General features: G+C 51.3%; 3 protein-coding genes across 6 annotated transcripts in view; 1 reads left to right on the forward strand and 2 right to left on the reverse strand.

Moving 5' to 3' along the window:
• GGCX (gamma-glutamyl carboxylase) overlaps positions 1-12522 on the forward strand; it is a 162173-nt gene that overhangs the window by 110840 nt on the left and 38811 nt on the right. The window lies entirely within an intron of this gene.
• On the reverse strand, positions 569-2821 carry RNF181 (ring finger protein 181). Of its 3 annotated transcripts, XM_050753137.1 has the most exons (5): positions 2243-2821; positions 1496-1626; positions 1213-1322; positions 966-1040; positions 569-705 (listed from the first exon to the last, which is right to left on the reverse strand). In XM_050753137.1, exons 1-5 carry the CDS (start codon positions 2326-2328, stop codon positions 646-648), a joined length of 462 nt encoding a protein of 153 aa, XP_050609094.1. In that variant the 5' UTR covers positions 2329-2821; the 3' UTR covers positions 569-645. The 3 variants fall into 3 exon arrangements, with proteins under 3 accessions (XP_050609094.1, XP_050609093.1, XP_050609095.1); XM_050753136.1 differs by lacking the exon at positions 1213-1322 and having other exon boundaries at positions 966-1191; XM_050753138.1 differs by lacking the exon at positions 966-1040.
• Positions 4500-12522, reverse strand: part of VAMP5 (vesicle associated membrane protein 5) — a 229925-nt gene continuing 221902 nt past the window's right edge. For both annotated transcript variants that reach the window (XM_050753120.1, XM_050753119.1), the window contains 2 exons: positions 6047-6184; positions 4500-4945 (listed from right to left, as the gene is read on the reverse strand). In XM_050753120.1, coding sequence (XP_050609077.1) covers positions 4736-4945; positions 6047-6184 — 348 coding nt within the window. In that variant the 3' untranslated portion in view covers positions 4500-4735. The remainder of the gene's footprint in view (positions 4946-6046; positions 6185-12522) is intronic.

Raw genomic sequence — 12522 nt, forward strand, 5'->3', positions numbered from 1 at the left:
TTATCAGCTTTTTTTTTTTTTTTTTTTTGAGAGACAGTTTTGCTCTTATTGCTCAGGCTGGAGTGCAATGGCATGATCTCAGCTCACTGCACCCTCTGCCTCCCAGGTTCAAGCAATTATCCTGCCTCAGCCTCCCAGGTAGCTGGGATTACAGGTGTGTGCCACCACGCCCAACTAATTTTTGTATTTTTAGTAGAAACAGGGTTTCACCATGTTAGCCAGGATGGTCTCGAACTCCTGACCTCGTGATCCACCTGCCTTGAACTCCCAAACTGCTGAGATTATATGCGTGAGCCACTGCACCCAGCCTAGTTTATCAGCTTTAAGTAATTAATTGGGTACCAGACCCTGACACATTTTGCCTTCCAACCATGAACACATAGGCCCAAGCCCTGGCTGATGCAGTAATCCAGTTCTTTACCACTGCCATGAGTCCAGATGGGCCAGCAGGGAGGAAAACCGCAGCCTGGTGCTTTCTGTGGTTTAGGATCACCTTCCCCAACAGAAGTAGAGACCTGATGGAGGATGCAGAGCCCCTGGCCAGGTCTGTGATCAATACAGCCTCAGGGTGGGTAAAGAAACCTTTAATGAGGATTCAAGGTTAGTAAGGAAGACGCAGAGGGCCAGCACTCAGCCCCAGCCTCCTCACGTGTACATGGCTCCATGGAGGTTCTCCAGTCGGTATTGCTGCTGCTGTTTTCGAGCCTAAAGGAAAGAAGGCACTCTGGGCAGGGGCCCAAACTGAAGGCCTATGGGTGAGGGGATGGGAAGCTATCATGGGGCTGACTCTCTCTGGCATCTGCACTGCTGAGGCTCTTACCACAAATCAAAGTCACTAACAAGGCAGCCGGAGCCAGGGATTCTGAGGCCTACCCAGTCCTGCTGAGGTGGGAAGTGATGGCAGCGGAGGGACAGGACTGAGGGGGAGTCCATTACGACCCCTCCACTTAACCATCAGCCCCTACCTTATCTCGTCTGTGCTCCTCATAAGTGTCGTCATCAGTGGGCAGCTCATGGCGGCACAAGGGACAGGAATTTGTCTGAGAAAAGTAGAGCAGTGTTCTAGCCTTGGTCTGATCTTTATAAGCTGATAACCACCCTCCCCTGTTCCCAACTGCCACTCTTCTTCAGTCCCCCAGCAGTCCATGAACAGAAAGCAGCTTGAGTACTGGGCCCAGGGCAGGGTGAGAGCTGGAAGAAGAGAAGCAGTACCTTGCTTAGCCAGGGCAGAATGCAGCTGGAATGGAAAAGGTGATGGCAAGGCATCTCAATGGCAGTCTCCTCCTCCTCAAATTCCAAAAGACACACGGGGCACTTGAGCTCTTTAGGAAGGAGCGCTGGTCAGGAGAGCTGCTACAGGCTGTGCCTCCCAAGCTCCCACTCCTGAAGGATACTTGCCCCCACCTGACCTGGAAAACTGAAGGACCCAGACCACAGTCTGGCTTGGGGAAGGGGTGGGTCTGGCCCAAATAGCAGAAAGAATTAGTGTCCTCACCAGCCTGAGAGCCTCTGATGACTGTCCTGGGGAGGTTCCCAACCACATTCTTGGCAGCTGGTGGAGGCAGGTGGTGGTCCCAATCTACTACCAACCCCAAGTCTTCAAAGTCCATCCTATTGAAAAGTGACCTGGGGAAGTCAGGTACAAATGTAAAGTCAGAACAAAGGAAAACTATGCTTTTTCTTTGACCCCCATAACCCACTGGACATTAATAAACACCCTGCCCAGCTAGTAGGAATAATAGCTACCCTTAGTAGTTAGTAGATGCTCACTAGATAAAAAGCACGATGGGAAAGTTTACAGCTGCTATCAGACCGCTCCAGCACGTAAAGTGTTTATTCCCATTTTACAAATGAGGCAACAGGCTCAGAGAAGCTACTCAGGCCACGCTGAATAACCTGGTAGAGCCAGATTCCAAGTCAGCAGTACCTACTATTCCTGATGAATATACCCACTCACAGCACACGGCCCCAACCCCGCCCCCATGTCTGAACTTCCGCTCCCACGCCCACCACTCTCCAGCTCCAATCTTTCCCGCAATCCCCTTGCCTAGACCAGCCCAACGGACGGCCCAAATTATCGAGATGCTCATTCCCACACCCCTCAGTCTCGCCGCCCGGACTAACTCCAGATTAGTCATCTGTCCTCCCCAGAATCCACTGCCCCTGGTAATCTGTCTTCTCCAGCCAGCCCCAGCCCAGAAACCTGCGGGCTGGACCCCATCCCCAAGCCCCGCGCATCCACCTTGCGAGCTCCAGCAGCATGTTGGTTCGCGTCTCCTGCTCGGGGTCAGACGGCTCGCAGTCGTGTTCATCGAAATAGGACGCCATGGCTGCCCAACCTCCTGACACAGCCCTCGCACCCGGCTCGATAGTGGTCTAGCGGCGCTGCCCAATAAACTGAGGAGCTGAGAGAGGCTGGCCAATCAGAGTATCCGAGGGACGGGCATAGTGGCTCGTTAAACCTCACGGAAAGCGGAAGTACTAATTCGGCCCCCTCTCATTGGCTTGAATAAGTCAGGTGACCAGAGACCAACGCCAATGACGGAGATCCGGCTGGTGAGGAAACTTTTGTTTTGGAATCGGAGCCAATACTGAATTCCCTGGAATTTCTGGCGCGGTCGCGTCCAAATGTCTGGTCTGTTAGGGTCCTCAATCTGCCCTGAGGCTCAGAGGGCTTCGACTGTGCAGATGCTAGAGGCCTCTGCGAGAAAAGGCGGCGCTGGCCCAGGAGTTCAGGTTCCTGCGAGCGTTGGGCCATGGCGCTTCCCGATGCGCTGTCCAGATCCCCGCCGGACACTTCTGCCCCGCGGTGCTCTAGTTGGTTCAAGAGTTTGCGTTTGATTCCTCCCCAACCCCCGAAAAAAAAAATTCCTGCACATTTCTTATGTGTTAGGCATAATAATAAAGGGTGGGGCAAGCCTCCCCAACCGAGAGAGAGAGGTCTCTCTGCCAGAGAACCTGGGGCCTCAACCAGCTCATGGGACTGTTACCTTCAGCCCGTTGCTATCCCTAGCTTCTGTAAAACTAGTGGCTTGTACTAAGACCTTTTCATTCCTGGCTACATATGAATTCCCAGAGGAGAGAATGGGCTCGGAGGAGCTTTAGAAACACCCGTGTACGATACCTTCCAAGAATCTGATTTAACTGATCTGTGGTGGGGCCTGGGCAATGGCACTTGTATAAATTCTGCAGGTGAGGCCGGGCGCCGAAACGGGCGGATCACAAGGTCCGGAGATCGAGACCATCCTGGCTAACCCGGTGAAACCCCGTCTCTACTAAAAAAATACAAAAAACTAGCCGGGCGAGGTGGCGGGCGCCTGTAGTCCCAGCTACTCGGGAGGCTGAGGCAGGAGAATGGCTTAAACCCGAAAGGCGGAGCTTGCAGTGAGCCGAGATCCGGCCGCTGTACTCCAGTTTGGGCGACAGAGCGAGACTCCGTCTCAAAAAAAAATTTAAAAAATAAAAAAATAAATTCTGGCCGGGCGCGGTGGCTCAAGCCTGTAATCCCAGCACTTTGGGAGGCCGAGACGGGCGGATCACAAGGTCAGGAGATCGAGACCATCCTGGCTAACATGGTGAAACCCCGTCTCTACTAAAAATACAAAAAACTAGCCGGGCGAGGTGGCGGGCAACTGTAGTCCCAGCTACTCGGGAGGCTGAGGCAGGAGAATGGTGTAAACCCGGGAGGCGGAGCTTGCAGTGAGCTGAGATCCGGCCACTGCACTCCAGCCTGGGCGACAGAGCGAGACTCCGTCTCAAAAATAAATAAATAAATAAATAAATAAATAAATAAATTCTGCAGGTGAAGCAGGTTTAAGAACCACTGCACTCTTGACCGGGCTTGGTGGCTCAAGCCTGTAATCCCAGCACTTTGGGAGGCTGAGACGGGCGGATCACGAGGTCAGGAGATCGAGACCATCCTGGCTAACATGGTCAAACCCCGTCTCTACTAAAAATACAAAAAAAATTAAAAATTAGCCGGGCGTGGTGGCGGGCGCCTGTAATCCCAGCTACTTAGGAGGCTGAGGCAGGAGAATCGCTTGAACCCAGGAGGTGGAGGTTGCAGTGAGTTGAGATCGTGCCATTGCACTCCAGCCTGGGCAACAGAGCAAAAACTCCATCTCAAAAAAAAAAAAAAAAAAAAAAAAAATTGTTGAAGTGCTTTCTTCTTTGTCATCCCATCTACAGTCTCATTGGTCCTCTAAGCATCCCCAAGATGACAGAAAAATAATAGATTAAGATGACAGAAAAATAATAGATTTCATTCTCAGAGAAACAGGCTCAGATGGGGAGGACTGGTTCAAGGGTCTGGTTTGGGGGCCATTGTATTCTTACACCCACACTCCCGGTCTGTGTAGGGTTGGATCAAGTAGGGAAGGGAGAGGAAGGAGCCATCTCCCAGGGGTGGAGTCCTTTGGGTGATGGGCTTTCTAAGGAGCCCGAGGGGTAGAGACAGATGGGATTAACCAAACTGGGGACCTTCACACACACACACCAGCTTTTAATCAAACAGCAGCTTTTACTGAGCTCCAGGTAGGGCTGGCCCAGCATGGCCAGTACAGCAGGCTGCCCTCGAGGGCCAGTCTGTGGCATGACAGGAAATGCAGGGGTGCACATGTTGGGGCTGCCCTTTGGCACTCACTGGGGTGGGTCAAGGGAGAGCAAACACCAAGGTCCTCTGGAGATCAGAACCGGCCAGTGCAGCCGTTTGGCTTCTGCTTCAGGACCAGCTGGGTCAGTCCCCAGGCCCTGAGGCAGTGCCTGCATCCTGGGTCCGTGGGGCACTACTGCTGTCACTGCTCTGAGGGAGAAAGACAGCCAGCAGCACAATCAGGATGATGAGCAGGCCACCGACCACCACCAGCCCCAAGCAGACCCGGCTACGGATGTTCTCCCAGCGCTTCTTCTGGGCCAGGGTCTTTGTAGTCTTGCTGAAGGTTGAGCTCTGCGGATACCCCCAGACACAAAGTGAGAGTTAGCTGGCACTCCCTTTGCCTGGGAGCCAGCTCCTCCCAGTCCCATCTCAGTAAGGCTTAGTCTCCTCCTGCATCCTCCCCATCTTGTCTGCTTTCTTTGTTGTTGTTGTTTTTTCTTTGTTTGTTTGTTTTTTGTTTTGTTTGAGATGGAGTCTCTCCCTGTCACCCAGGCTGGAGTACAGTGGCACAATCTCAGCTCACAGGAGAATTCAAGAAATTCTCCTGTCTCAGCCTCCCTAGTAGCTGGGACTACAGGCACATACCACTGCGCCCAGCTAATTTTTGTATTTTTAGTTGAGACAGGGTTTCACCATGTTGGCCAGGCTGGTCTTGAACTCCTGACCTCGTGATCCACCTGCCTCGGCCTCCCAAACTGCTGGGATTACAGGCATGAGCCACCGTGCCCGGCCTTGTCTGCTCTCTTTCTATACCACCTGCCGTGGAACCCTCCCCACCTGATTCATCTCAAACACCAGTGTGGCCCCTTGACTTTCAGCCCTAGTGTCTCACCCTCAGTTAACAATGCCAGTACTCAGGCTGGACACAGTGGCTCATGCCTGTAATCCCAGCACTTTGGGAAGCCGAGATGGGAGGATCTCTTGTATCTAGGACTTCAAGACCAGCCTGAGCAACATGGTGAGACCTCATCTCTACAAAAAAATCAAAAATCAGCCAGGCACGGCAGTGCATGCTTATAGTCCTAGCTCCTCAGGAGGCTGAGGCAGGAGGATCGCTTGAGCCTGGGAGGTAGAGGCTGCAGCAGATGTGATTGAGTCACTGTACTAGCCTGGGCAACAGAGTGAGACCCTGTCTCAAAGTAAAAAAGAAACAAAAAACAACGACAGTCTTCTACCTTTAGGAAGGTCCACAGCTTCAAACCAAGGCCGCCTTATTTTGTGGGGTCTATCTGTTGCATGTCTAGGCTATGGGTGCCTGAGGAAACCCAGAGGCCCCACACTGGCCCTGAGTAAGGCCTCAACCCCACCAATGACCTGGAGATCCTGAATACAGCCCAAAAGAGCCTTTCCCAATCCTCTCCCCTCCCCTCCATGCTCCCCCAGGCCTCACACCATATCCAGGAGTTGCTCTGAACGCTGCTCCAGTTCGGCCAGCTTCCCATCACGTTCCAGGACCTTGTCGAAGTTGTTAAGCATAATTTCCGTCACCTCGTTCGCCTGCCGCTGGCACCGCTCCAACTCTTTTCCTGCCTGGGCACCAAGCCCGAGGTCAGGGATGCATGAGGCCCCCACCTGACCCTCATCTGCCCCTGAGATCTAGAAGCCTCCTTCTCCCCCTGTAGGTGGGTACAGCATAAGAGTAACAGCATCCTTCGTGTAAGGGTGTGATGTGTGTGGAGTGAAGGGCTGGCCTTCGGGGTGAGTGCAGCATACCTTAGGTCTCACAGGCTCCTCCCCTTGCACATCAAGGCAGGGTGACCTAGGACCTAGGTCGGCCCTGGCTTCCAGCACCTCAGCTTCCTCTAAGCTGTCCCAAGGTGGGATCTTCCCAGGACCCCACCCTCCCACAAAGCCGACTCTTTTCTCACCTGCTCCAGAATGGCCTCTACCCAATAATGCACAGCTGCCCTAAGGTTTCCCACTGGCCTAAGAAGGCAGCAAAGAATGGGTAACCAAGCTACCTGGCTGGAACACACAGGGAGGAGACTTACCCTACAGGCTAGAAAGGTAATTTTGAAGCAGCACACATCATAGTCTTTGCCTAACCCCTCTCGCCCCAAACTGAGAAGCTCAAATCTCCCTCCTTGGGCCTCTGACTGGTCAGGCCAGTTCTGCCTCCTGGCCTGATCCTGCTCCCTGTATCACTGCCCCAACTTCCCTCTCTGCCTGGGAACGTCAGTGGTACCAGCCCCTGGCCTCCAGCCTTCCAGTCAGCTGGGGTCCTCACTGGGGTCCAACTTACAGAGATGAGACCAACTCTTAGATTTCCCGGCTTGGGCGGCAGCTTTGCCTCCCTTCCCAGCTCATTTCAGAGGACTGGGAAGGGAGGTCTTGGATCCAAGCTGGGGAAGGTTGAAACGACAGGGGAGAGAGAAAATCTGGGTCATGTGCAAGAAAGGCACTGGGCTTTGGGTGCACGTAACAGAGACCCCAAGCAGGAGGCCCTAGTATAAGCCAGAAGCCTAGGAGCAGGGACATTTCAGGGAGATGAATACCAGTGGATTAGCAAACCACAGAAACTCCTTCCTCTTAGCCTAGTTCCCCACAGCCCATCCCTGTTCCCTTCCCCTCCTTACAAGAAGGGCAAGCTTCGTTTTCTGCCAGCCCACGTTACCCATTGTCTACAACAGACATTTTGGCACTTGACTGAATTCCACTTAAAACCAGAAAACGTAAGTGTTAGAAGAGATCTGGTGGTCACAGAGGGCCACCTCCTACTCAGGCAAGAATTCTCCTTTAGGTTCCTTGCAGCTGCTTGTACACAGCCTCCAAGAATTCCCAGTATATGAGTCCTATCTCCCCAGCTGGACCACAAACTCCCAGAGGGAGGGCAGGGAGCAGTGCCCTGCCTTTGTCCACCACCATCCCATCAGGAGGCCAGCACAGTGCTGACCATTGCAAGCAAGGACTCAGTGAGTGGGCCAATTACGATACAGCCTAACCAAAAGCAACTCTTATTCTCAAGAGATGTTCTCCCAGCATGTTTTTCTAGCCCTGCATGAGTTTCGAGGGGCAGGCATTTGAAACCCAAATAGGTCAATATTTACCCATGAGCTAGAAAAGCAACCTGCTTCAAGAGAGGTCAGGCAAACCACTGTAGGGGAGGGTGCACTCATAGGCTGGAGGAAGCAGTAAGCAGGAAACACAGAGGAACAACGAAGAGAGCAGGGAAACTGCACTCTCACCTTTTCTTGAGTCAACCATCATCACTATTATTACTACTATAGCATTCAACAAGTCTCTGTCATTCAATCCTTTGAACTTCCCCACATTCAAATACTCCAAGGCAGGCTGGGCACGGTGGCTCACGCCTGTAATCCCAGCACTTTGGGAGCCTGAGGCAGGCAGATCACTTGAGGCCAGGAGTTCGAGACCAGCCCAGCCAACATGGTGAAACCCTGTCTCTACTAAAAATACAAAAATTAGCCAGGCATGGTGGTGCGTGCCTGTAATCCCAGCTACTTGGGAGGCTGAGGTGGGAGAATCGCTTGAACCTGGGTGGTGGAGGTTGCAGTGAGCTGAGATCACACCACTGCATTCCAGCCTGGGCAACAGAGCAAGACTCCGTCTCAGCAAACAAAACAAAACAAAGCAAAAAATAAAATTAAATAGTCCAAGGCCAGGTGCGGTGGCTCACACCTGTAATCCCAGCACTTTGGGAGGCCGAGGCAGGCAGATCACGAGGTCAGGAGATCGAGACCATCCTGGCTAACATGGTGAAACCCCGTCTCTACTAAAAAATACAAAAATTAGCTGGGCGTAGTGGCGGGCGCCTGTAGTCCCAGCTACTCAGGAGGCTGAGGCAGGAGAATGGTGTGAACCCGGGAAGCGGAGCTTGCAGTGAGCTGAGATTGCGCCACTGCACTCCAGCCTGGGCATCAGGGTGAGACTCCGTCTCAAAAAATAAAAATAAAAAAATAAAAATAAAGAGTCCAAAGCAAAAACTTGAGAATAGATAAAGACTCGAAAATAAGAGTCACTGCTAGAGACAGGGAAAATACTGGATATTATCTTTTTTTATATATACATATTCTAAATGCTACAGCTGTTGTTACCTTATTCTTCAGCAAGGGGTGATATTGGGGTCACATTCTCCAGAGGGCTGGCTGTGCTTCCAGCTGTAATCTGGACCAGTCGCCCCCAGTGCAAAGCCAGGCCTGCCTGGAGCCAAGATGGACCCAGGCCTAAAAGAACACATTCACTCCAGGGAACACAGAGGCCTTAGACTCAAGTCTCGGGCCCTCTTTGGCCCCCACTCAACCAGAGGAAAAAGGACCCTGCCTATATCCACAGGTCTCTGCTAGCACGGTGAGAAATAAAGCTCCAGGGACCCTGGAAGGAGGTAAGCAAGAGGACAAGGGTCACACTGCCTTATGCCACACGGTAACTCAGCATAATGTCCGCAGACAGCAGATATGTGATAAACAGTTCCTGAATGAATTGTGCCTATATTTTTAAAGATGGGGTCTTTCTATGTTGCCCAGGATGGTCTTGAACTCCTGGGCTCAAGCAGTCCTCCCACCTCAGCCTCCCAAAGTGCTGGGATTACAGGCATGAACCATCATGCCCGGCCTAACTGTGCCTATTCTTTTTTTTTTTTTTTTTTTTGAGACGGAGTCTCGCTCTGTCGCCCAGGCTGGAGTGCAGTGGCGCGATCTCGGCTCACTGCAAGCTCCGCCTCCCGGGTTCACGCCATTCTCCTGCCTCAGCCTCCCGAGTAGCTGGGACTACAGGTGCCCACAACCGCGCCCGGCTAATTTTTTGTATTTTTAGTAGAGACGGGGTTTCACCGTGGTCTCGATCTCCTGACCTTGTGATCCGCCCGCCTCGGCCTCCCAAAGCGCTGGGATTACAGGCGTGAGCCACCGCGCCCGGCCAACTGTGCCTATTCTTAAAGAGACCACTTTGCCCTGGGGAAAATACATATGTAATACAATTAGAGAAGAGCAAAGAGTTACACTGTGTGATACAGATAGTAAGTGTCGGAGCTGCCACAGAGAGGGTGCCATTGCGGGGGGTGACCCCTTGAAAGATGGCATGGAGCTGGGACATTCTGGCACTGAGAGAGAGGGATACACTCTGACAGTGAGGACCAGGCAGAGGATGGGCGGGACAGGGTGGGGCTACAGAAGGCAGAAAAGGTCAGGTAGAGAAGACTGGCTCCAAATGAGTGATAAAACTTAAGAGCTAGTGTGGGTTTTTGAGTCAAGGGTGACAGTCAAGAAGTGCTTCAGGATAATTTCTCTATTGGTGGTAGACAGGCACGGATAGAAGTAAGAAACCGGCAGAGAGGCCAGCCAGAGGGGTGGAGAAGTACCATCAGCAAGGCTGTGAGGAGATGCCCACCAGGACAGAGAGAGGTGACGAGCAGAGCGTGGAGAAAGGAAGAAGGGTGAGAGAGGCATTTCTGAGACCTGAGGCCAGAAGCCTGCAGGGCTTGGAATTTTGAGCCAGAGCAAGCGGGGAGCAGTTGTGTCATTGCCAGAGAGTGGCAGTTACACAGGAAATGTTCTTGACAGACTGTTGCCCCCTGCACAGAATAACCCCTCTATGACACTCAAACCTTTCAGGTTTTTCTGGGCTCAATCTCTTTGATTCCTGCTTTGAAAATGTAGTTCTCAAAACCACACCATCTGGGCCAGGCACGGTGGCTCATGCCTGTAATCCCTGGACTTTGGGAAGCCAAGGTGGGCGGATCACGCCTCTACCAAAAAATACAAAAAATAGCCGGGCAAAGTGGTGCCTGCCCGTAGTCCCAGCTACTCGGGAGGCTGAGGCAGGAGAATTGCTTGAACCTGGGAGGCAGAGGCTGCAGTGAGCCAAGATTGCACCACTGCACTCCAGCCTGGGCGAAGGAGTGAGACCCTGTCTCAAAAAAAACAAAGAAACAAAAACAAAAAAAACCTCCCTATCCTAACTCTCCTTGTCTCCCTGTCTCCTGTCTAGTATCCAAGAAACTCTGTTCTAACTGTCGTCAGATAAATGGGCGCAAGTACTGGTATAACATCGCCTCCCTAAGTCAGCACTCAGCTCAGAGACTAGGAGTAGAGCTCTGCTTTGCACCCCTCTGTTGAAATCCTGCTTCTGCCACTCACTAGCTGAGTGACTGAGACTGAGGATATGACCTTTCTGACCTCCATTTCCTCTCCTGTAAAGTGCTGATAATAATGACTTCTCTTACAATGTTAGCTAAGGATTATGTGACATATTCATTTGTGATGTAAATCAAAAGCTTAGCACAACGCCTGGCACATACTAAATGCTCAATAAATAAGGGCTATTATTATTGATGTGGCCCACATTTCCCTAGCTCCGGTTTGTTTTTTTTTTTTTTTTTTTTTTTTTTTAGCAGTCAGATCTCAAGAATTGTACAATATGGCCAGGCGTGGTGGCTCACGCCTGAAATCCCAGCACTTTGGGAGGCCGAGGCGGGCAGATCACAAGGTCAGGAGTCCGAGACCAGTCTGGCCAATATGGTGAAACCCCGTCTCTACTAAAAATACAAAAATTAGCCAGGCGTGGTGGCAGGCACCCGTAATCCCAGCTACTTGGGAGGCTGAGGCAGGAGAATCACTTGAACTTGGGAGGCGGAGGTTGCAGTGAGCTAGATTGTGCCGCTGCACTCCAGCCTGGATGCAGAGCGAGGCTCTATCTCAAAAAAAAAAAAAAAAATTGTGTAATACATGTGGTCAATAAAACCTCTTCGTTTTACAAAATGCACAGCCAAGCAAGCTCTTCCCTGTGGCAAACTTGTACACATAGTACACATAATTGTTTCTAACCCGTAGCTCAGAACTTTACATGGGCCTTTGGTAACCAGCATCTAGTTTATTTTCATCTGGCACTGCAGGCTGTTGAGGTTTTACATCTTGAGCAAGAATAACAGCCACCATTCAATGGGCACATACTCTGAGCTAAGCACTATGCTGCTTGCTGTTCATTTGCTCTGCCTCATTTAATCTTCACCCAACAACCCATTGAAGACCATATTATTAACCCAGTTATTTTGTTTGCTTGTTTGTTTTTGTTTTGAGACACAGTCTTAATTCTGTCACCCAGGCTGGAGTGCAATGGCATAATCTCAGCTCACTGCAACCTCCACCTCCCGGGTTCAAGTGAGTCTCCTGCCTCAGCCTCCCGAGTAGTTGGGACTACAGGCACGTGCCACCACACCCGGCTATTTTTTTATATTTTTAGTAGAGACAGGGTTTCACCATCCTTGCCAGGCTGGTCTTGAACTCTCGACCTTGTGATCTGCCCGCCTTGGCCTCCCAAAGTGCTGGGATTACAGGTGTGAGCCACTGCGCCTGGCCTTTTCCCAGTTTTATAGGAAACTTTGGCTCAGAGGTGTTAAATCACCTGTATAAGATCACAGAGCCAGTAAGTAGATCTGGGAGTTGAACCAACACAGACTCCAAGCATCACATTCATAACCGGTGTGCTAAATTAGATACAGGTACAAGGAGGTCAAACACTTTAGCTGACTGGCTAAAGAACCACCAAACCTTTTGATGCTACCAACTTAATTTGTGTGCATATGAGGGAGGCCCGTGGCTCAACACACACATTCTTTGGAGAGAGGATCATCTACAAGATTAATGAATTCAGGTAATTACTCATTCTATTTCCATCTTTCCTATCCTACTTTGTTCCTGCTCTGTCCCCTATACTTGTCACCATGCTGGCATGAAGGACATGCCCAAGAAATCCTTGTTGGTTGAATGAGTCATAGAGAATAAAAGAAAAGTAAAAGGAAGAAGGACCAGGGAGGGAAAGGGGATGGGTGGAAGGAAGGGAAAGAGCTAGGGTGAGAAAGGGGCAATAGTGAAAGAAGAAACAGGAAGAGGCTAGGAGATGGATGGGTGGAG

This window comes from Macaca thibetana, chromosome 13 (genome assembly GCF_024542745.1).
Source record: "Macaca thibetana thibetana isolate TM-01 chromosome 13, ASM2454274v1, whole genome shotgun sequence".
Classification (NCBI taxonomy): domain Eukaryota; kingdom Metazoa; phylum Chordata; class Mammalia; order Primates; family Cercopithecidae; genus Macaca; species Macaca thibetana.